Source organism: Papio anubis, chromosome 4 (genome assembly GCF_008728515.1).
Source record: "Papio anubis isolate 15944 chromosome 4, Panubis1.0, whole genome shotgun sequence".
In the NCBI taxonomy this organism is placed as follows: domain Eukaryota; kingdom Metazoa; phylum Chordata; class Mammalia; order Primates; family Cercopithecidae; genus Papio; species Papio anubis.
The window spans coordinates 180489222-180514000 of NC_044979.1; the positions used below are offsets into that span (position 1 = coordinate 180489222).

Consider the following 24779-nt stretch of genomic DNA (forward strand, 5'->3'; position numbering starts at 1 on the left):
AAAACCCTGACCCAGAGGGAGAAGGCAGAGAGTTGGACTTTTGAAAACGTGAGTGTGTCCAGCAACCAGGCAGCAACAGTCCTCATTTTTACCCAACTTCTATAAGCACTTTATTTCTCCAGAATAATTTCATCATAAAGAAGCCAGAGTTCAGACAGCTGTTTACCATCTGTCTTTTCCTTTTTTCTTACCCTATGATTGGCTTGATCTGGACTGCCTAAAACCATGACAATATTAAGTGCTTTCTCCTGGATAAAAATTTTGGCTTCTTCTCTAGAAGTTCTGGCTCTTCTCAAATTGTTTCTTCTTTGGTTCTGTCCCTGTTAGGAGACCCCTGGGGCCTCGGCTGGAGACACAATGCAGCTAGTCCCAGCAGCCACTGTGCTTGGGCCTGGCCAACCCCTCCTCAGGGGCCACGGCACTGCTCACCTGGTGACTAGCTCTTCTTAGCCAGGTCTGTTCATGGCTCTGGTGTTTTTGAGCTTCTGGCTAGTCCTCAGTTTCTCAGACCTGGCTAATCACAGTGTGGAGTCATTTTTCATGACTGTGCACCTCACTCGTTTGATGCATGGCAAGGGAATAATTAAATTAATAAACCTACAGAAACTCCCACTTACAGTTTTCAAATACAGTAAGTGAATTTCTACTATAAAATAGGTCAAAAGAGGTTTCATTGTTTCTTATTTGAAATAATTAAAGAACATTTATGTTTCCCTTTTGTGGTTTCTTGGTTCTAATCCTGTGGGTTGCTTTTGACTTCCTCTGTTGGAGATATGCTGTGCATCCGTATTTAACAGGAGATCCCGAACTCCCAGCAGGGAGCTAAGCACAGATGTGTGCACAGATGCATGCTTAGGTAAGGATTTTGTGCAAGGCGACTCGTAATGTGAAACTGTAAAACGTGCTACCTTAGACTGCAGAGGGAAGGGGATGATTTGATGTTTTCCACACGCCTCTTTTACCAAAATGGGTCATCTTATCTGTCTCAGACCAGGCCTCCTGGGGGCAAAGGAACAACACAGCTGCAGTGAAGGAGGGGCTCCTGCAGCTGGACTGGCCCTAGAGCTGTGAGTCGTGCCCTGCATGTTGCTCAGCGCGTTCTGCAGTTGCCCTGGCCTTGGTCCCCCATCTCGCTGTGATAGCCATGCAGGTCAGCAACCGTGAACCTTCCTGGCTCCCACACTGCCCCTGGCACCTGTTTCTGTTTCTGCTCCCAGCGTCCTCTCAGCTTCTTTTCTGAGCCCCACGCAGCAGTTCCTGCTCTACCACCACCACTTCTCCTCTGTCACCAAGAGAGGGCAAGAGTCTGTAGAGCCTGTGCCAACTGTCTGGTGAGGCTTCGTCGAGTGATGGGCAGGGCATTGCGGTACAGCCCTCCTGAACTCACCACACCAGAGGCCTGTTGGCATCACTGTCAGAAATAGACGACCTCCCCTCCCAGCCCCTGTCACAAGCTAAGCGTCTGTGAGAATGGAGGCTCTGCTTCCCAGAAGAGCCTGCCCCAGACGTGGGGGCAGCCTTTGCAGACAGCTTCTGTCCCACCCACCTCCTCCTTGGTTTTCACTCCTTTATGCCCTCAGGGACCTGCCCATCGGTTCCCAAGCCCTCAGGACCATGGCAGCCTCCGTGAAGGTATGAGCTGGGTAAAAGGAATTAAGGTGGAGTCACAGCTACCAGTGGCTGATTGCCCGTGGGTGTCAGGCCGACCCTAAGTGCCCCACTGCTAGTTCACTGTCCCATGACAGCCCCAGTGTTGTGAGCATTGAAGGAAAGAATCCGGACAGGCGGCGGAGGCTCCCACCTGATGACAGCAAGGCTCCTGCCTTAGCACCAGGGCCTGGACTCCCCTTTGCTGTAATGCCATAAAGTATGTCAGGAAGGTTTGCCCATGACCTGGTGGAGAGAGGAGAGATGTGACAAAGTGACTCTGGCCTGTGTGAACTGCCCACAGGGGAAGGTTGGAGGAGTCGGTTTGTGAAAAATCAGAGCTCTGAGAGCACTGGAGCTGGTGCTGAGTTCTGCGGCAGTCGAGAAGTAGAGCAGATCTGAGCTCCCGGCTCCTCTCGGGCATCACAGATGCGTTCGCCAGCAGCTGGGCTCGGCTTTGCTCTAACATCCGTCCGTCCTCTGGGAGCGTTGTTTCTCTCTCCCTGGCTGCCCAGCCCAGCTCCCTGACCTGGTGAGATCTCTGCATCGTTTCTCCTCCCCAGCTTCTCTCTCCACCCATGCCACCATGGGAGAGTTTAGGCCGTCTCATCCCTGACTGGCCTGAGGTAGGGCTGTGACTGTCCCCTGTTCCCTCTCTCCTGTCTTCCTCACCTGTCCCCACATAATCAGTCCACCTTCCTTACCACTGGATGCAAACTTGCAGACTCTCCATGGCTTTCCGGATGGAGTTCAAAGACATCACCTCAGCGTGAAAGGCCCTTTCAGGTCTGGCCCTGCACAACCCAGACACCCGCATGTTCCTGGGTGCAACAACATGGGCCCCCGGGCAGCTTGCCATGATGCGTCAGCCTCTGCTGGCTCCTGATGTGGCCTCTGTTCCTGTCTTAGGCCCCTGTTCCTCTCAGCAGGCTCCCCACTTGCCTTACTCTATCTCAGAAGCTCATCCTGACACCAGCTCTGTCCTTTGGAGCAGAAATCCATCGCAGCTGCACCATGCATGCTGATGAGTTGCTGGCCGTCTCCTTGTACACAGCATCTGGGCGCACTCAGGTGGCCCTGCTGTCCCTGGGCCTGTCCCTGACACTGGCAGTGGTTAGGGCACCAGAGTTCAAATGGAGGCCACATATCATGTCTAAATCTTTCAGAGTTTTAAGTCAAGCCAGCGCACTATTGATACAATACGTTGTGTCGTCTTCGGCAAATACATCTTCAAGATGGAAAAAATATGTGGAGAGTTACGGTTTTTATATGAATTAATGTTGGCAAAATATCAAAGACCACTGAATTTAACTGCTACTGTGCATATCTGGGTGTTCTGTTCAGATGCCACTCATGTTTGAATGAGTAACAGATCAAGACATGATTGATGAATAGGTGCATATGTTTCCCATAACATTGATTATTTTGTTTTTATTTCTGCAAATCACTAATTATGTTTTATATTAAGCATTTTCAGATAATGCTTGTTCTATTGGTGTTTATGGCTTAATGCAGGGCCAGCACACGGCAGCCTACAGCCTGTTTTTGTGCAGCGTTTACATTTTTTAAAGAGTTGTTAAAAAATAAAATAGTGCATCAGAGACATGTGGCCATGAAGTCTAAAGTACTTACTCTCTGGCCCTTTACAGAAAATGTTTGCTACCACTTGATCTAAAGGATTAAAAAATAAAGCATGTCATTGGGCCAGGTGTAGTGGCTCACGCCTGTAATCCCAGCACTTTGGGAGGCCAAGGAGGGCGGATCACCTGAGGTCGGGAGTTCAAGACCAGCCTGACCAACATGGTGAAACCCCGTCTCTACTAAAAATACAAAATAAGTTAGCCAGACGTGGTGGTGCACGCTACTCGGAAGGCCAAGGCAGAAGAATCGCTTGAATCCAGAAGGCAGAGGCTGCAGTGAGCTGAGATCCCGGCACTGCACTCCAGCCTGGGCAACAGAGCAAAACTCTGTCTCAAACAAGCAAAAAACCAAAAATGTCATTGAATTTGAAGTATACAAAATTTGAATATGTTTCTATCAAAAATTTGAATTTAAGTAAATAACAAAGCAAAAATTATAATTTTTTGTGTTTTCAGAAAATTATTTTTTCTAAATTATTAAAAGTTACATAAAGTAGTTAATGTGAAATGTTTAAATCAAAATTGTTTAAAGCTGAGTTTTAAATTTAATAATTTGAAAATTTAGTTAAATCATATTAATAATTTTTTAAGAAATGAAACTATTGATCATTCTGATGTCTGACATCTCTCTGATTGCTGACATGGAGCCTGAGTCTTACGGTGTTTTGAGGGCCTCCAGCTAAATTGGGGTTCCAGTGCCAGAGTGGCTGGCAGCCCCGCCCTAATGATGAGTGAAGGGGCTGGGCGTGCTGTGTCCAGTGCTTTCATGAGATGCTGCTTTGTCTGGCGGACGGCCTGATGGCTCGTTGTTCCACCTGTGACCAGGGGGTCCCTCTTGAATTGTGTGTGTACTGACAGATGCCCTGGCGGCTCTTGTCTGATCCATGTCCAGGTTATTCCTGCCTGATCGTCACTCGTACCAGGAGCCTGACACAAATTCAGGCACAAATTCAGCACACCACACAATGGGAAGCATGTTCAAAGATTTTTACTTACAGGTCCTGAGCAGGGAGGGTGCCATGAGTCACGAGGGCAGTCCTCTGTCCCTGGGTCACGCAAGGCAGGAACAAAGAGTCAGGCAGAGAGAGAGAGCACTGCAGCCAACCAGCAGAACAAATAAGGGAGTAGAGTGGGGTCACTTGAAGTGTGTGGGCAGGTGCCTGAGTGAAAGATGCCTCTCGGTTCTCATCTCTGGTACTGGCTTGGGCCACTTGGGTGTGGTGTAGAACTAGAAAGTGTCAAGGCTGGCTGAACCCTGCTGCTAGTAGGAGAAAGTGCAGCTCATATTCCAGATAGATGCTGAGACAATAGAAAATGAAAAGAATTCACTATGCTTAAGCAGAGTATGTCTGGACACACACAAGTTTAAAAGTAATAAGAATTGCTTAATATGGCATAATTTCCTCAGGTGCCATGTACGGTTGTCACAAACATTGCACTAATTCGTGTGTACCTTTGGAATAATGAATTAGAAAGTGGATGCCGGTCGTTATAGGGAAAAGGTACTTTGTTACACGAGACAGTAATCGCATTGTGCCAAGAGAAAGAATCTGACTAGTTAATTAATTTGTCTTTTTTTTCTTTTGCCTGTGAGTGCTTCTTCTACTTGCCTCCTCCCCATAATCGGACTCCTCCCAAGACAGCCTAATCTTCAGGGCATTTGGATGCAGCTGCCTTTTGTTCCAGAGACACAGGCCATCTCAGGGGAAGCATCTCCTTGGGGCCTGAACAGCATTTTTCTGGACAATAAGGGACTGAAGGCTGTGGGTTCTGCTGTGCCAGCCCTAAATGCTGGCTCCTGAGTGGCAGAGGCACCAAGTGCTGTATGATGTGCATGTGTGATGCGTGTCCCTGCTCGCCCCAGGCTGGTCATGGTCCTGTGCTAGTCACAGGCTGGCAGTGCTGATCAAACCAGGCACAGCGGAAAATGGGAAGATGTTGGTGTTGGCCCCTCTCTTGGCTGCGCGTCATTCACCTGGGCCATGAGCCGTGCCCCTGCTCTGCAGTAATGAACAAGGCAGGTCAGCGTTGGTGGGAGACAGAGTTAAGAGAGGAGAAAGAGCGCTCTCTGGGGGCGGGGAGATCCGTTTGTCAGTGGCCTGCAGTTTCCTGTCCCAGGGATTTCACTGGTGACATCCTGACCACTCAGCTGCACTTTCCGTGGAGCTGTTTTCATCAGCTGGCATCTGCTGAGCCCCTGCATTGCGTTGTGTGGTAGCCTGTTACTTTTTGCAGTTTTATTTTCTACACTGTACTCGCTTATTGATAGATTTTTTTGTATTAGGATTTCCATTTAAACAGGACTTTGGTGTGTTTGCTGTGGGACATTTGTTTCCCTAGGAAGATTCACGCTATCATTCTCTCCCCTCTGCTCGTGGTGTTTTGTCCGTGACTGCACTGAAGGGTTAACTGTCACATGTCATCCTCTGGGTGGTGTGCTCTGAAGTCATTATGGTGTTTGGGCCCCTTCAGCCTAGTTCTGCCTAACTGCAGCATGATGAATGGGCCCGAGGCAGAGGAGGAGGCTCCCTGGTCGGCAGGGGCTGCTGTTGTCGCAGCTGCCGGCACACTGAAGTGAGTCGCTGTGCTGCTGCCCCGAGTGACTGAGGGACAGAATGAGGCTGGGGCCGGCTGGCGCTGGCATTGGCGTGTCTGCATGGCGTCGTCCACCACTGGGCCTTTGCACATGGGGACCTTTTTCAGCATCATGGGGCGTCGGTATAAAAGGAGGCGCAAGAAGCGCTCTGAGAGGAAAGGTAATTCATTTAGTTTTTATTCTTCAATGTGAAGCATTAGTCTTTAATGCAGTACAGAAGTGTTTTCCGGGATAGATGACTTTGTGAATTAATCTTGCTGATGCCAGTTACTTCCTATTTTCCCTTTTTAAGTGCCTTTTTTGTTGTTGGCATTTTATAGAATTTTGGATAGGGGCACTTAAAAAGGAAGATTCAAAAACATGTCTGTAAGCATGAATAGAAATCATTTAGCTTCAGAGTCTGGAGTATGTCTTTGGAAAGATATTTATAAAACCCTAAAGTTTGTAGCTTTGAGCCACAGAAAAGGTTTTTCTCCCAGAGATAGATGCTTATATGAGATTTCCTTTGCCGCACTCTTTGTTAATGACTTTTCTACATTAAAACTGTTCTTCATGCTGCAGAAAGCAAGGCTGTAGCAACCATTGTGAAAATATTTCCCCTTTAAAAGAATGGAGAACAAATTCCTTACATTCTGCACTCCAGGCTAATACCAGTTTTTAATTCAACTTAATGTTTTAAGTTGTTAAGATCTAGATTATTTTTTCTCAAAACCAGATTCAAAAGTTGTCCATGACTATACACATCACAAGCTACTGGTTTTTGGATGTGAACTGCTGCTTTAAAAGCTGTTGATTTTTTTTTCTCTTTGTATAATATGAAATAATTAATAGAAAATGCCTTAGTGAAAAGATGTATCTAGCCCAGAGAACAGCTGAAGACAGATGTGATCAGTGCCTCTGCTTCTGTGTCTTCTGGGCACCCCCTTAGCGTCCCCTTCACGACAGGACCGGAGCACAGCCTTTCACCACCACAGGGCCTTCGGGACATTCTGTGGCAGGAGATGGCTGTCTCTTGAGGAAATAAAATTAACCTCGGTTTTTTGGTGTGGCTTCCTAAAAAGAAGAAGAACAGATGCATCTCAAAGTCAGCAGTCGTGTAACAGTGCCTTGCTAATATAACAAGGACGACAGCACCTCATGGAAGTCTGTGTCTGGAGTGGGTAACCCCTGACCCTGGGCCCTCTGGGCACCGCGCTGCCAGCTGCTTGTGTCCAGGGCTGGGGATACCACACCTTCGATGCTTTCCCGGACTGACGGGCGGTCTCAGTACAGCCAGTCTGTGCGGCCCCCTCTGCCCTCGCCTCAGGAAGTCACAGCATTGGCCTGTTTTTGTTTCCTCAGTTAAGCTTTAGAAATGGAGATGTCACTAAGATAGGCAATAGGGGGTAAAACAAATGTACGGGCAAAAACTAAAGGACATTTTTACCAAATACCCTCAATTTAGCATTACCACCCCTTTTCCCATGGACACTCATCACTAATCATTTAAGTTGGGAAAAATATTGAGAAGTACAAGAATAAGTCTGTCGTCATTCTTTTGGAATTTACTGTGATTCAAGCTTAAAGTGTCTTTTTCATGCATTCCATAATCTCATTCTGCAGTGGGAAAACCACTCTCAAGTATGTTACATTTTCAGACCAAGGTTATAAGAAATTGAGAGGGTTATAAGATGTGACAATGAAGCCCACATATAAAATGACTTGTATTCCTTGGTCATTCCTATGAGTAAGTTCATTGTGAGTGTTATTAAACAGTATCACGTTATGTGTTAGTTCTTGCTGTTGATATTTTATAATATGCATTATCTTTGAAACTAATAAAAATACCTTTGAAAATTACGGATATTATTAAGATTGGCCATCACATTTATACCAAACTGGCAAAGTTTTATAAGATGTAAAATATAGTCTTTTATACTGTATATTTTTAAGATATGGTAAATCATGTGTGTTACATGGTTTTGTTTTTTTTTTTTTCTAAGACTGGTATAATGTACACCTTTTAAAATGTAATTCTTTGATGAAAACAATGTAGTAACAAGTTACTGGTTTTAGTTGGCTTCAGTGGCAATATAATTTCAGTGATTTTTTTTCATCACTCCTGAATTATCCATCTAGTTACTCCCTTCCACAGGGCAAATAATTGACTGTTGACTGTGTGTGAGCCTCAGATGGGTTAGCTTAATCATCAGGAAAATAGGACTAAAGAATAATGTGCCGTTTAAATAGCAGCCAGAGCCCCCATCAAGCAGACACTGCCACCCTGGCAGATGCTGCCAGCACGAGACCTGGGAGAGGTCTGGGAGCCACAAGGCAGGATTCTGGGGAGCAGTTAGTGCCCATATATGAGGCGCTTCCTGCACCCAGCCAGTGCCCAGTGACTGCTGCTGTAGCCTCATTCACTCACAGCACTGCTGCTAAGCTGATGACCAGTGGGAGGGCAGAGAGGTGGGAACACAGAGGCAGTCCTTCACTCCCTACCCGCCTGCTGTCTGAATAGCATCCTATATTTCCAGATGTATTTCTCACTGAGTGTTTTGTTTGTCTCCCATGTGATAACATCCTTATCTGTGCTTAGTCATGTGTGTACATGTGAAGACCACTGTCCTCTGGCAGCAGTTCTGAACTGTGTTTTAGTCTGAGGCTGGGCTCCCCCATGTTTCCAGAATAGAGGTGAACAGGGTGTGGGGACCTCTGTGGAGATGGAGGTCCCAACCTAGAGAGGCCTGCTCCCCCTGAGTACTTCTGGAGGAGAAGCCCTGGGACTCCTGACCTTCACCCTTCACAGAGTGAGGAGAGCCACCTGGCCATGGGGTGGAAGCAGGCAGCTATCATGCCAGCCTCCTTCTCTGGTGCCAGCCATAACTCTTACCTTGCAAAGAGAGCAATTCTTTGTGAGATGCAGAGCATGGTAGCACCTGGAGGTATAGGATGGGATGGCATTTATCCACCCATCCATATACCAGTCCATCCGTCATCCATCTACTCACTTTAGTCCATCCATCTATCCATCAACCTATCATCCATCTATTCACTCATTTACCCATCTACCCACCCATCCATCATCCATCCACTCACCCATCCATCCACCCATCTACCCACCCATCCAACATCCATCCGTCCATCTAGTCATCCATCTATCTGAGCATCTACCCATCACCCATCTATTCATCAGTCCACCCACCCACCCATCATCACCCATCATCACCCATCACCCATCATCCATTCATCCATCCACCCACCCACCCATCCATCCATCATCCCCCATCACCCAGCATCCATCGTCCATTCATCCATCCATCCACCCATCCACCCTTCCATCCATCATCATCCATCATCCATTCATCCATCCATCCATCCACCACCACCACCACCATCCACCAATCCATCCATCCATTCATCCATACCATCATCCACCATCCATCCATCCATCCATCCACCATCCATCCATCCATCCATCCATCCATCCACCTTCCATCCACCATTGTCCGTCCATCCATCCACCACCACCATCCATCCACCATCCATCCATCCATCCACCCATCCATCCATTCCATCCATCCATTCCATCATCCATCCACCACCATCCATCCATCCTTCCATCCACCTATCCGTCCATTCCATTCCATTCCATCCATTCCATCCACCACCACCATCATCACCCATTGCTGGTATCAGTCCGTCCACCGCCACCACCATCATCACCCATCATCCTTCATCCATCCTCCATCCACCACCTTCCATCATCCTGTCCATCCATTATCCTTCCTTCCATCCATCCATCCATCCATCCACCATCCATCCATCCATCCATCCATCCATCCATCCATCCATCCACCACCATCATCCATTCCATCCATCCATCCATCCATCCACCACCATCCACCATCCATCCATCCATCCACCCGTCCATCTGTCCATTCCATCATCCATTCCATCCATCCATCCACCACCATCCACCATCCACCTATCCATCCATTCCATTCCATTCCATCCATCCATCCATCCACCACCACCACCATCATCCACCATTCCATCCATCCATCCACCCACCCACCATCATCACCCATCATCCATTCATCCATCCATCCATCCACCCACCACCCACCCATCATCCACCCGTGCCCGTTATCGATCGTCATCCACCCGCCACCCTGCCGTTGTCCATCCATCATCCATCCATTATCCATTCACCCATCCATCCATCCACCACCACCATCATCCACCATTACCATCATCCATCCATCCATCCATCCACCACCATCATCCATCCATCTATCCATCCACCACCATCCATCCATCATCCATCCATCCATTCCATCCATCCATCCATCCATCCACCATCATCCATCCATCCATCCATCCACCACCATCCACTCATTCCATCATCCATCCACCACCCACCATCACCCATCATCCATCATCCATCCACCCCACCCATCCATCATCACCCATCATCCTTCACCCATCATCCATCCATCCATCCACCCACCCACCCATCATCACCCATCATATGTTATCCTTTCACCCACCCACCCACCCATCATCCCCCGTCATCCGTCCGTTCCGCCCCACTTGCCTGTCGTCACCCATCGCCCCGTTCATCCGTCCATTGCTTCCACCACCACCATCCACCATTATCTATCTCCATTCCATCCATCCACCACCATCATTACCATCCATCTATCCATCATCCATCCATCCATCCATCCATCCCTCCATCCATCTACCATCATCCACCATCATCCTCCATCCATCCATCCACCACCTGTCCATCATCCTTCCCCATCCATCCACCATCCTTCCACCATCCATCCATCCCTTCCACCACCACCATCATCACCCATCCATCCATCCACCCACCCATCATCACACATTACTCACCATCCATCCACCCACCCATCACCCATCAGCCATCATCTGTCATCCATTCATCCATCCACCCCCCCACTCACTCCTCCATCAATCCATTGTTCTGTTCATCCAACAAGTACCCATTACCCCCTTCTGCATGCTGGCACCAGGGGGTTGGACATTCTTAGGGGTAATGGGATGGCAGTAGCAGGGGGCAGCCACAGCTTTCAGGCTTGAGGTTTGTTCTGGAATGGGCCACCTGAAATCCCACTAGGTGCATGAAGAGGGTGGATTTATGTGATTTGTCACTGCTGCACTATATGTGTAGTAGTGGGAAGGGATATTCCCCAGTATCTGGTGAGAATGGAAGACACCATTCTCTAGCAGTGTCTGCCAGGAGAGGGCCCAAGTAAGGAAGGTTGAACCCCCAGTGGACAGCAGCGTTATGGATAGAGGGCCCAGATCTCCTAGAACCTGTTGTAATGGCTGTGTGTGTACCTTTCACTACATTGGTGCTGATGGGCCTCGCAGCACAAAAAAGACTCTGCTGCCTGGGCAGGAGCTCCTCTCATCTACAGGGTGCAGTTTAAGCACAGGCACATACACTCTAGGTTAACAGTTGAAATTCTGAAGCAAGCGTATAGAAGTACGTTTGTGAAATGTACTTGAAATACTATGGAAATTGGATCCAAAGCAAATCATAACAGTGCCAATTCTTAGTGTAATTATAAGTGTTAATATTGAAAATAAAGTTTACATTGTTGTCTTTTTTCCCCTTTGATTCCAGAAAATTAGCTACAATTTTCAAATAAGCAGGAACTTACTTAGGTTGTGTCAAGTAGAGCAAAGTGGACAGTCTTTCAAATGCATTGCTGCTGCGTGTGCACTGTGAAGGACAGAGCACCTTCAGGAAGGCAGGGCCCTTTGAAGTTTGTGCTCTCACGCGCTGGCTCTGAGCTGTGATTTTGTTGCTGAGTGTCTGCTTCAGCAGTTCATGTAGCTTTCTAAAGCTTGCTATTGGTTAGGCATGCTGGACTGAGGCGGGAAACGAGTGCGTGGATCAATGTGGCTCTGTACGTGTGAACGCGTATGGACATACATGCATAGGGTTGGGGGAACGGGGGACAGGGACAAGAAGGGCCAGGGCCTGTGACCACATCAGAAGCAAGGGTGATGCTCTGTGGCACAGCTGGCCCTCGAAGTCACTCAGTGACCTAGGCTTCTTCCATCCTGGAAGAAGCTCTGTTCTCTAACAGAAGGTTCTGGAGTCACCTTGGCAGTTGCTTCTAGTCCAGTAATAGATAGGCGAGAAAGAATACAGGGAAGCACACAGGAAGCTGTGTGAGTTGGCCTAGATGCAGTGGCACACGCCACAAATTGCACAGAACCCCCACAGGAAGTGAGCCTGGGTCCTTGCCCATCACCTCTTTCCAGCTGGTGTCCAGACCTCGGGGTGATCCCTGATTGTTGCTTCATTGGTCTGGCTATGGCTTGTCGTGGTCCGGCAGCCTGGGAGCCATGCAGCGACAGGGGAACCGCAATAAAATACACTTATTCAGGAGAGGAGGTTGGAAGGGCCCAGCCTGGCCCTGTCTTGCCAGCTTCCTGCACCCTGCACAGCAGGGAGCGTCCTCATTCTCCAGACCCTGATTCTTCTCGGTGGGGGAAAGGTCAGGGGGGGACTCCTTTGTCCGTCGTTCTCTCAGCCACTGGCTTCATCCTTTGGGGGTTCTTTCTGATCATTGCCTTCAGAGCCCCATCTGAAGAGGGTGTCAGTGTAGAACACAGTGAGTCAGAATGTGGAAGCAAATGGAACCATCTGGAAGTTTTGCTCTAGGCCTTATAAAACACATAATTTGTTAGGTGTGAAATATATAGTATGTGTAGTAGTGATAATAGGATGGAATAAATGCCTTAGATTTGCAAAATTATGTCAGAGAGTTTAGGGATCTTTGGTCCTGTACCAGTGACATCATTTTGTGGCTCTTGGGGACTTGGGGAGGGACCTCCCTGAAGCCACTGTGCAGCAGCCTTGTGCTCAGGGCTCACAGGTCCCATATGTGTTTCCCCCACTTCCTCCACCAAAGCTGAGCTGTCCTACCTTCCTCACATCCCCACATCCCGCAGGCGTCCCTCTGCTTAGCAGCTATTTATTCTGCCTGTATTTGGGCCAATTGCATAGGCTGTCTGAGACCTGACAGTATGCTGGAATGTACAGGGCATACAGTATTTTGTGTAATATCATGGAAAAGCATGCAGTTCTTTCGGTTGATGGTGGTTACAGATAAGACTGCAGAGACAGCTCGTGGTGGGTTGGAGTGTGGCTCAGTCTCCCGTGGGTCTGCTCCCCTTCCAGACTGCATGTGGAATTCTGCATAGAGTAAAGCATATTCGGGTATGTAGGAGGAAGGCTTAGAATAAAATTTAACTTTTTTTCTTATGGAAGCAGTACATGTTCATTGTAAGAATTAGGAAACATAGATACAAAATAAACTTTATGAAAAACTTTATGAAAAAGGTGATCATCTGCATTAGTCTGTTTTTGCACTGCTTAAATAAAGACTGAGTAATTTATAAAGGTAAGAGATTTAATTGATTCACAGTTCCACATGGCTGCAGAGGCCTCACAATCATGATGGAAGATGGAGGGACAAAGGGATGTCTTACATGGCAGCCAGCAAAGAGAGAAAGGAGAACCAAGCAAAAGGGGGAAACTCCTTTTAAAAACGTCAGATCTCATGGGCCTTCTTCACTACCATGAGAACAGTATGGGGGAAATTGCGCCCGTGACTCAATTATCTCCCACTGGGTCCCTCCTGCACGTGTGGGAACTGTGAGAGCTACAGTTCAAGATGAGATTTGGGTGGGGACACAGCCAAACCATATCATCATCCTTGAAGCTAAATCTTTGAATGGGAGCAAAGCCATAATAATTTTCTTCCAATTCCTAGTACTAGAATTAGATTTAGAAGTGTTTAAGGCTTTGTATTTTTGTGTTATTATGACCAGGAGCTCAGTAATGCCTAACTTCTGCCTTGGAGGATGATGTGAGTGTACAAGAGGGGTGGCCACATCCCTCCAACTTCATTCCTGGTGTCCAACGGGAGGTGAATAGCCTCCTTTGCACCTCTTAGCCACCATAGTCCTCTCACATTGCCAGCCCCTTCTGACTTTTGCGGTTGTTTTACCCTCTGGACAGCAGTGTGAACAAAGTATGTCAGGCCAAGGGGGCTGCTCCCCATGGGAGGCCTGGCTGTGTTGGCTTCCAAGAGGCCAGATGGGTGCTGCTCACCATAGAAAGTGACCCTTTTCCCTGGTCCTGAGCCAACCTGTCACTTCCATGCTGTGTTACTTTGACAACTATCTTTGCTTTCTACAGAATGAAAGGAAACTTTCAAAAGTCAACGTATTAAAGCCTGTTTGCATTTATTCTTTTATGAATTTTGCTCACATTTTGTCTACCGCTTTTTAAATTGGTTGTTTGTCTTTATATTATCGATCATAGTAGTCTGCTGGAAGGTTGACCACAGAAACCTGGTTTTAACTTTCAGGGAGGTCACCATGTCTTCCTCCATTCAGGCCCATCGGGAAGGGGCTGCCTTCTGTCAAGGCACATGCTCCAGGTCCCTTAGATGGAAGGAAAACACATGGTCTTTATCCAGTGGACTCAGGGTGCAGGTAACTGGACAAATTAACCTTCATCATTTTCACAGATCCCCGTAGAGCTGGACCGAAGGAGGTGGGAGATCCCTGCCGGGAGCCGCTGCAGTGGGAGGGCTTACAGACGTTCGCATAGCCTCTTTCTATTTGGTGGTTTAACTCCCGTTAAAAGGAGTGGCTTTCAGCCTTCTTGCTTACTGTCTTGCAGCGTGTGTGTGTTCACGTGTTCCATGCACATTTGTAACTCTCCCCATGCTCTCTGATTCAGCTTTGTTCCCGTAGAGTTGCCCCAGCAGTGCTTTGCCGTGATGATTGTGTGTTTTAAAATACTTCCAGTTGCTTACTTCTGTTTAGTTATCTCAGTGCTAAATATTGTTAATTAATTAAATATAAGCAGCATGTTCTAGATTTTATATCTTCCTGGATATAAATCTTCCTGGATATGACTTCCACTCATAACATTATGGATTTTTATTGTAAACAAGGTAGAATTTTATTTGCCACCTAATCATTTCATCATGGTGAGTGTCCTCCTTACAGAGCGTATACTGAATTTGGGTTTTACTCCTGTTTTGTTCATTTCCACAAGTTGAACTCTGTGTTATTATCCCATTTTCTGTTAGGGTCATTGTGTTGTTAAGTAATCAACTTGCACAGAAGGTGTGCACTTAGAAGGTTAACAGAAAACAAGTTAAAACATGACTGAAAATATATTTCTGTAAGAATTACTGTAGTTCTCCTGAGAGTATAAATAGCCAGGGTTTTAAAGATCTGCTTTATAGGATTTATACTGCAAATAACTTGGCAGGATTAATTGGCCTGCATTTGCTTGCTGTAGTCAGTACCATCTAGTGTTTTAGTCAATATCAGTTTTTGTAGTGTGGATGAAGCTGGTGATGGCAGCTGCAGCCTGTCTGGAGTTGCTGCTGCCATGTGTCAGCTGCAGCGGGGGAGGCTGGGGCTCTGTGCTCCATGGAGCTGGTGGGAGCCGGGAACAGGTGGAAGCCCCACCCCCCTGCAAGTTGGAGGAGCAGGAGCCCCGCCATCCTGGGCACAGCTGCAGCCACCCATTAGCAGCTGTGGACCCAGGCATCCCTGCACTCACCAGGGCCCAGGAAGCCCCCCTGCCCCGACAGGCTCAGAAGTGCCTGCTCCCACTGCCTGGTCTCTCCCTGCTCCCAGCACCTGCTCCAATTTCAGAGCAAAGTTGTGGCCGAGCTGGGGCACTGTCACAACCTGGCTGGGAGTGTGTTCGCTCAGGGCAGTGCTGACATGCCAGCACCCTGCTGCCTCGGCCCCCTCCAGACTTTGGGCACTGAGGAGCATGAGAGGGAGGCCATTGTGGGACTGAGGGCAGCAGAGCGCAGGCCTTGCAGGTGCCCCTCGACAGGAACAGCCTGGGTGCCGTGTGCACTGTGGACGGCAGGATAATGGTGGCGGGAGGCAGACAAACTCCTGGGAAGAAAGGGGAGGGTCCCTGGTGAAACTCCACCTTCAGCTCACAGAGGGCTTGAGGCCTGGGGACCAGGCTGCTGGTTCCGCAGACCAGAGTGAGAACTTATGGTGCTTTTTCCCGGCCCACCCATGGCTGCCCATGGACCAATCAGCACACACTTTCTCTCCTCTGAAGCCCATAAAAACCCCCGGACTCAGCCAGACTCGGGCAGAAGAAGGGACGACCTGCTTGTGGAGAAGAGCTACCCGCTCCGGGTCTCTCTGAGCCGTTCTGTCACTCAGTGAAGCACCTCTTTGCATTGCTCACCTTCCACTTGTCCATGCACCTCTTTCTTCCTGGACACGGGAGAAGAACTTGGGATCTGCTGAATGGCAGGGCTGAAAGAGCTGTAACAGAAACAGGACTGAAACACACCCTTTGCTTGCCACGTTGCAAGCAACGAGGAGAGAAGGAGAGAAGAACTGCAACCCTTCAGGGAGCCCAGACCTAGGAGCTCCCTGAGCCAGGGCGGTGACGCCCTCACTGGGGCCCTGCAGTTCCTGGTGTTTCCAGGCTTCTGGGTACCACCATGTTCCCTGGTTTCAGCCATGGAAGCTATGTGTGGTATGCCTGGTTCAGCTGCAGCCTTGCAGGGAGCCAGTGCCCATGCCAGTGCCTGGAGCTGCCCACTCTGCCACAGCCAGTGTGCCTGGCTGTACACAATGGCTGGACCCCACGTCCACTCACTCACACATCCCTTCCCGCTCCATGCCTGGCTCACCCTTGGCAGGCATGGGATCCAAGCCGGAAGTGTGAACCGAGCGCAGCCTGCCATGCTGTGTGGGCAGAATAAGCCCAGCAGGCCCAAGCAAAACTCGGGTAAAGGCGCCACCAGTGACAGAGGTTTCTGGCCAGAAAAATGATACCCTGAGGATCCTGTGACACTAGGCTCTGATTTACCAAAAAGAGCCACACCTGACTAGGGACATGGGGAAGCAGGGGCATGCAGGTCTGTCCACGAAAGCCCCACTCCTTGCTTTAGGGACAGTAGCTGATGCCCATGAGTGCTCCTTTATGCAGGTGCTGTGCTGGTGCTGAATCACCAGGGCTTGCCCTGCCTGTAACCCCACCACCAAGAAGGTGTGAGAGAGTCTCAGCTCACAGCACCAGACACTTCAGACCCAGGTTGGAGAGCTCGAGGGCCTGAAACAGGCTCCAGGAAGATGTGAGTCTCAACTCACAGCACCAGACACTTCAGACCCAGATGTGAGTCTTAACTCACAGCACCGGACACTTCAGACCCAGGTCGGAGAGCTCGAGGGCCTGAAACAGGCTCAGTCCCAGACTCTCGCCCAGTGCTCCCTCGCCCGCTCGTCCAGCTGTCGTTCTGCAGACCGCAGGCTGGTCAGAGGCTTCCCATCCAGAGTGACCCAGCAAGGTGTTCCTGTTTCTTAGAAGAGGACAATCATAGCTGCATGGGAAAACAGTTGTTAATGAGGATTGTACTAAGTAGATCCCTTTCACATCAATAGTAACCAATTTAAAGCCCTTTCATTTACAAATGTTTCTGATTTAAGGACTTAGAGGTTAGTTCCTATGCAATCAAGTTTAGATGTGTTTTGGAGAAAGTGGATACAGCCCACGTGGTCCCAAAAGGCAACAGGGCACAGGTAACATTCCCTGGCTGTGATTAGTTAGTTGAGGACACCACAACTGGAAGCATCCACGATCTTCCTCACAGGAAGCACCCGACTGAGAGCGGTGGACGCTGAGGATGAGGCTTAAGTCTGCCCTAGCAGAGCTCAGGGCCTGGTGGGAAAAGCAGGGTGGTCAGGCCATGGGGGGAGTGAGCAGAGAGGGGTAACCAACTCTGCACAAGGAGCCAGGAATCCGCCCGCTCAACCAGGAGCACTGACTCTGAATCTGGGCTGGGGACGCTGAATCTGGGCCCTCAAGGACCCACACCGGGGGCGCTGACTCTAGGCCCTCAAGGACCCACACCGGGGGCGCTGACTCTGGGCCCTCAAGGCCTGTGGTGCCCACAGCTCCATCCACAGCAGCGAGCCTTGTGCAGTTTCACTACAATGGTAGCACACATGCAACCTCCTGGGGGCTGCTGGGGCCTATGGGAGTCAGGGGTGTCGACAGTGTGCTCCCTGGGCCTGCTCAGGGTGATGCTGAGTACCAGGCAGCAGTGAGTGGGGTGACTGAAGGGAAACTCGGGGGACATCTGGCCCTCTGTGCTCTGCCACGCTTGTCCCCATGCTTGCTGTGTTTGGTTTGGGGCCATTGGCCCTGCTCCTGTAGACTCAGAGTAGCTGTCTGTCCCACGTTTCTATAACCGAGTTCGCTCGACACAGTCAACTTGGGCTGTGGGCTTTTTTTGCTGATCCCTAAATTGGTGACGACTAGTGTACATTTGAATAGTTGCCACTAGTTGGTACCTTTCAATAAAAAGTACAGATTAATAATAAATGGTAGAAGTTCATGCTTCTTCCTTCTGGCGAAGACCAACACATGGCCCTATTTTAAAGAGCAGAAAGCTGCAGAGCCACTGCCACATTGCAGGCACCATCCAGGATGTGTAGGCATCTCAGGGATGTTTTGGCACTCAGAGGATTGTATGGTTTATTTTTAGGAAACAACTGTAGCAGCCAAGTGAAGACACTGGACAGGGGAGGACAGCTGTTGCATGTGTCCACGGGGCCTGAAGCAGACCACGAAAGCCCCAAGTGTGCCCCTATGTTGGCACAAGTACAGGGGCTGCCAAGGAAAAGCTAGGGGTGGAGGAACTCAGTGCACAGTGTTCCTGTGGGGCAGGCATGGTTTCCAGTGGGGAGGGGTGGAGAAGACTGAGCCTGCCCCAGCCATGTGGGCCTCGAAGCCTGCTGGGAGAGGCAGGCCACAAACAGGGAGACAAATTGTGGATTGCACTGTGTGGAGGGAGAGGGAGGGGAGCACTGGGGTGGGCTGGTGTTGTGTGAGCTGGGACTTGGGCAGTAGGAGGTGGGGTCTGATGAAGCCTTGCACAAGGACATGGCAAGGAGGGAACAGGGAAGCACCCCAGGAAGTTGGAGATGCTCTGGTGGGCATGGCGAAGGGCTGACGATGTTCCCAGTGGCCGTGACACATGGACATGTGTTAGAGCACGTTTTTTATTTATAAAGACATAGCCCTGGCTGCTGTGAGGAGAGGGGCTCTCAGGGTCAAGAGAAGGCAGAGAGGCTCCTGCATAAGCTGAGTGGTAACAGCAGGGCAGAGGCAGACAGGCTGATGTGTTTAGCCCAACTTTGGGAGAAGAGCTGGTGACATGGGGTGTGGGGTAAGAGGGGAGAGAGAACCAGGTAGTCTCCAGGTGTCTGGCCTGAGCGCCTGCTGTGTGCAGTGCAGGGACAGATGGGTGCAGTGAGGTGACAAGATTTACTCACGTGCATTGGTACATCTGCTGCCCGGGGTGGCCAGGTGAACAAGGAGCTGGTGTTTGTCAAAGCTGAAAACACCTTACTTGGGCCCCCTGGAGCACCCAGGCCTCACCAGGCCCACCCCCGTCCAGCCGCCCTAGAGCTGCCTTGCTGGGCCAGTCTACTACTGTCTGTGCTATTGGCATGTGCTTCTCCCATGATGCATCCCTTTTAATGAGGGAAGAACTAGAGCCACAGTTTGATGAAGTTGCTGACTGGGCAACTGAGGTGTTAGTGCCCTGTGCAAGGTGCCCTGACTGACACCTCTACATGTTACTTTCTGTCATTTGTCATTGATAGAATTTCCTCTTCTGTTTCAGTAGATTCCTATTCTCATCAATATTTCCCACTTAATATGATGAATATTGTACATTATTATACTGGTTTTAATTATCTCCTTTTGCATTGCACTAGAAAAAATGCGTTTGCTGAAAATTAGGCACAAATCTTGCTTGCTCTGTGTACAAGATCTGTATCTTGTTCAATGTGTACAAAATCTCTATAAAGATTCACTTAGCAGCAGATTGCAGGGAGGGTTTCCTAGAAGGTAAAATATTTCACTGAAAATATTATCAATTGAATATTTTGGAACACTTTAGTGATACTGTTTGGTTTAGATAATACTGAAAGCAAAATATAAATTATGAGGTGAAGTATATCTCTAAACATGCATGATTTGCTTGTTGAATTTCAGATTCTTTTCATTCAAATGATGTAAGAGGTTTATACTTCAATTGCTTTTGTTAAATGAGCAAATCATCATTCAATTTTTTTGCTACAAAGTTAATCTAGCTTTGGAATGCTGCTTGATGTATAGTAAAGAATCAACACGAATAATCTCCACTTTAATAACGTTTCTCTTTTTTTTAGTTTGCAGTTCAAAGCTATTAAATATGGAACCCATAGCAGTCATAAAGAATATGTAAAAGTTTTCTCAAAGCTATCCATTTTTGAGGGGAAAATGGATTTAATCCAGTAATATATGTTAGTAATTTTAATCACGTTCACCAGTTGTCTTAAACAGTTTTTAATCTGTAAACTTGTAGTGGACTCCTAAAGATGGCCTTTTTTACCAGCACGATAGAGACTATTCAAGTTCTGATGCATCTTTGGTGTAAATAAGTCATGTTTTTAATATTTTATTCCAGGATATGGTTTTTCATTAAGGGAAGGGGAGAAAAAGGGTAGGTATACTCATTGTCCAACGTTGATAGGAACATTATATATATTGATTATACTTGTGGTTGCAATGTAAGTATCTATAAAAAGGTATAAAGAATAATACAGCAATCATTTACCTACCCCCAGTATAAAACATATAACATTGCCAATTTGATCATGTTAGCTGAAATCAAAAGCAAGCTCATGAAGAAATGATCAGGACACGGTGAGGGAATGGCCTGGTTTGATCCAGCTTGATCTTCTTCCATGTCAGCACCCAGTGTCTGGTCCTGTTTATTAAAAATAAAAAGCATGTTCATATGTCCCTGATTTAAGATGCCACCTTTACCAAATATTCTGTGTCTGGATGTGTTGTGTCTGATTCTGGATTTTTTTTTTTTTTCCATCACATTGACCCTCTTTGTCCATGAGCCATGCCATGCTGTGTTGCTTTAGGCAGTGAGGCTCTTTATTTCTAATAGGAAGGACTAAGCCACCTGCTCCTTTGGTTCAGAGTTTTCCTGAGTATGTGTTTATCCTTTTCATGTAAACATTAGAATCAGCTTGTCTAGTTCCATTAAAAAAAAGTTGGATTTGTACCTGGAACCAGGTGAAACTGAAGTCTCAGGTCTTCTGCAGTCAAGTTCAATGTTCTTCCACACTCACCACCTCCCAGCTCTGTTTTACTTCTTACTGCATTAGGAGGCATTCTGAGAAATGAAGAGGTTGTTCTGAATATTGCTATCAAATAAGGCTTTTTTAAAATTGACCATTCTTGGAATTTTGTTCCATAGGGAATATTTGATAGGGCTTTAATTCTTACTTGTTTGTAGTTCAAGTCATAAGAGGTTCTTTTAAAAAGGAAAGAAAAAATAGCTCTGTGAAATGTGCTAAAGTGTTTGCATTTGCTATTTTGCTTTGTTTTGTAACCTTTGGTACAAGAGTTGGCATTTGTCAAAGCTGAAAATGTTGGCTTCTGCTCTGCAAGAGATTTGTAGCTCCCATTCTTAATGTGGGCGGTACCTGCTGGTACTCACCTGCCACCACACTCGGCATGACTGTTTTCTACTGTGAATCATTTTCCATGTCCTTTTAAAAGAATTTTAATACGTAAGGGCAGGAAAACAAGGTGAACTACATGAATTCGGTGAACGACATGAGCTGGGCTCACTCCTGTGCCTCAGCACTTTTATTGTTGTTGTAAAGTTTGTTTTTCCTGGTCCCGGGTATCTGAGAGAAGTCAGCCTTCTCAAGCAAACCAATTATTGATTAATTATATATAAGAATTAAATTAGCCTTTTGTGTGTCTTCTGCCTATTATTAATAAACTTTTTATTTTGAAGGCTGGGTGCGGTGACTCATGCCTGTAATCCCAGCATTTTGGAGGCCAAGGCGGGTGAATCACCTGAGGTCAGGAGTTCGAGACCAGCCTAGTCAACATGGTGAAACCCCTTCTCTACTAAAAATACAAAAATTAGCCGGGCATGGTGGCATGTCCCGGTAATTACAGCTACTCGGGAGGCTGGGGCAGGCAGCTCGAACCTGAGAGGTAGAGGTTGCAGTGAGCCAAGATAGTGCCACTGCACTCCAGCCTGGGCGAGCCAGACTGTCAAAAAAGAAAAAAATTAAAAATTAAAAAAACTTTTTATTTTGAGATAATATGGATTCACATGTAGTTGTAAGAAATAATACGTACATGAACATAAGCCTTCATTTCTCTGGGATAAATGCCCAGAAGTACAATTGCTGAGTCATGTGGTCATTGCATGTTTTATTTTCAGGAAACTGCCAAGCTACTTTCCGGAGTAGCTCTCCCATTTCACATGTCTGCCAGCAGTCTCCGAGAGATCCCTCTTCTCCACAGCCTCCTTTTCACTTGGGGCTGTCACTATTGTTAAAGCGACACTATGCTTAATAGCCCTTCTCGGAGGCGTGCAGCGGAGTTATCTCACTGTAGTTCTCAATTGCGTTCCCTGGTGACTCATGATCCTGAGCATCCTTTCATGAGTTTATTTTCCATCTGTACATCCTCTTCATGTCTTTTGCCCATTTTCTAATTGGACTGTTTGTTTATTTTGCTGTTGAGCTTTGATAATTTATTATATATTCTGTTTGTTGGATATGTGTTTTTCAAATATTTTCTCCTAGTCTGTGGCTTGATTTTTCATCTTTTTAACAGGGACGTTTGCAGAGAAAAAGTTTTAAACTTCCAGTTTGTCAGTTGTTTCTTTTGTGGATTGTGCTTTTGCTGTGAAGTCTAAAAACTCTTTGCCTAGCCCTAGATCCTGAGGATTTTCTCCTATGACTTTCTAAAAGTTTCATAGATTTATGTTTTGCATGTAAGCCCATAATCTATTTTGAGTTAAGTTTTGACTAAGGTAGGAGACCTGAATTGAGGTTAATTTTTTTGGATCTCTAGTTGCCCCAATAAGGCCGTGCCTCCTTCACGGAATTGCTTTTGCACCCTTGTTCAAAATCAGTTCGACATATTTGTGTGGTCTATTGGGGATTCTCTGTGCTATCCTCTTGTGATCTGCTCGTCTGCCTCTTGCCAACACTGTACTGTCTTGATGACTGTAGCTTTGTAGTAAATGCTGAGATCACCTAGACTGATTGCTCCCACTTTATTCTTTTTGATGGTGGCTACTTTAAAGTCTTTCTAAGAGAATTCTAACATCTGCGTCATCTCCCTATTGGCATCTGTTAGATTGTCTTTTTTCATTTAGTTTGATATCTTCTGTTTCTCGGTGTGACAAGTGATTTTTTATTGGAACCTGTTTATATGATATTATGAGACTCTAAATCTTACTCAAGCCTTCTGTTTTAGCTGACTTTCTCATACACCGTGGTGTCAGAGGAAGCAGGGATGCTGTCTCATTACTGCTGGATGGGGGATAAGTCCAAGTTCTCCACTGGGGCTCCTGGATACCTCCCCGTTGTGAGAGGGCCTCATCACTGCTCCATTTGGAGCCTGCACTGACAGCACGGGCTAGCGTTGTTTCCACCAGCTGGGAAGAGAGTCCAGGTTCCCCACACAGTCTTCCATGACTCTGCATTGTGGTGTGGGAAGGGAAGGGGTTGTTAGAGCCTGGTGGGAATGAAAATTGTGGCTTGTCACTCAGCCTTGTCAGACACCACCCAACAAGGGGACTCTGGATTGTCCTTACAGCCTGGCACGGGGGCGGTGTGGTTGAGGTTTTCTCTCTGGTGTTTGCCTGGAATCAAGCAATTCTTGTCTAAAAAGTTTTCTGTCTTGCTGGGCTACCTCTTTCCTGGTCCTTTGGCCAGAGAGAGCAGCTTTTGTTGCGGCTTTTTATGTGTTTTGTTTTTGCCAATGCCTGTTGATGTTTCTGGGTTCTGGCTTCTTCAGCTCTATGTTGAGAAAATGAAGCAAAAGGAAAATGCAGGGTCGCTTTTTAGGTCCTGAGGCCCCCTGGCTTGTCAGCTTTCTCTGCATCTCTCAGTCTTTTTATGTGTGTTTTATGTATAATATCCAGGATTCTTAGTTGTATTTAATGGGAGGAAAAAGGAGAAGAACTCCGCCTTCCCACTGAGGACATTCCTTTGCCTATTTAAAACGAGTTTCAGCCAATAAGAACAGAGCTATTTGGACAGGCTTATTTGTTGTTCCTCCAGTTTATAGTTTGGGCTTCTGAGAAGCGCCTTGCCATCACTTTGCCTGCATAACCTCAGTGCCTTCACACACACCACCTGTTTTCCCGTCTTCATGATATACTCAGCCAGACCTCTCGTCTGAAGCTCAGTTTAATGAGCATGTCCCCAGTTTTCTGGCCTGATCCCTCCAGCCAGGAGGCTCCTGGGAGCACCCACAGCCTACTGAGGGCATCTGCCCTGCCTGCAAGACAGGGCTCTTGCCCTCTGTTCCTACATCTCACTTCCCATTCTAGACCTTAACCCAATCACTTTTTATCAGTCCTTCCATAAGGAAAATATTAAAACATATACAAATACACAGTTGTATCAAGAACTCTGCATGCCCATCAGCCACATCAGTAATTACCAACCAGGGCCCTTTGGTTGGTTTTGTCTACACCTCGTCTCTGTTTTTCACGCCACACTGAATTATTTTGAAGTAAATTCTAGATATTGTCCTTTTATTTGTAAATACTTCAGTATATGTCACTAAAAGAGAATTACCATTTCTACACCTAAAATAATGTATCATAATTCCTTAATATAATCAGCTATTCAGGCAATATTTAAACTTAAATGTTTCTCAGAATCTGATTTAGATTCTGGTGCACGTAATTGATTCTCAGAAAATATATCTTGAAATAATTAATGACTGTAAAATAATAATGCTT

At 47.2% G+C, this 24779-nt stretch overlaps 1 protein-coding gene across 9 annotated transcripts in view; it reads left to right on the forward strand.

Annotated features, from left to right (window-relative positions):
- Window positions 1-24779, forward strand: part of ADARB1 (adenosine deaminase RNA specific B1) — a 135034-nt gene that overhangs the window by 69277 nt on the left and 40978 nt on the right. For 2 of the 9 annotated variants that reach the window (XM_009202103.4, XM_009202114.4), the window contains exon 1: window positions 3825-6043. The exons of 6 other annotated variants lie outside the window; for them this stretch is intronic. In XM_009202103.4, the coding sequence (XP_009200367.1) occupies window positions 5944-6043 (100 nt within the window). In that variant the 5' untranslated portion in view covers window positions 3825-5943. Of the gene's footprint in view, window positions 1-3824; window positions 6044-24779 lie in introns of those variants that run through there. One more of the 9 variants, XM_009202108.4, reaches the window with a different exon arrangement.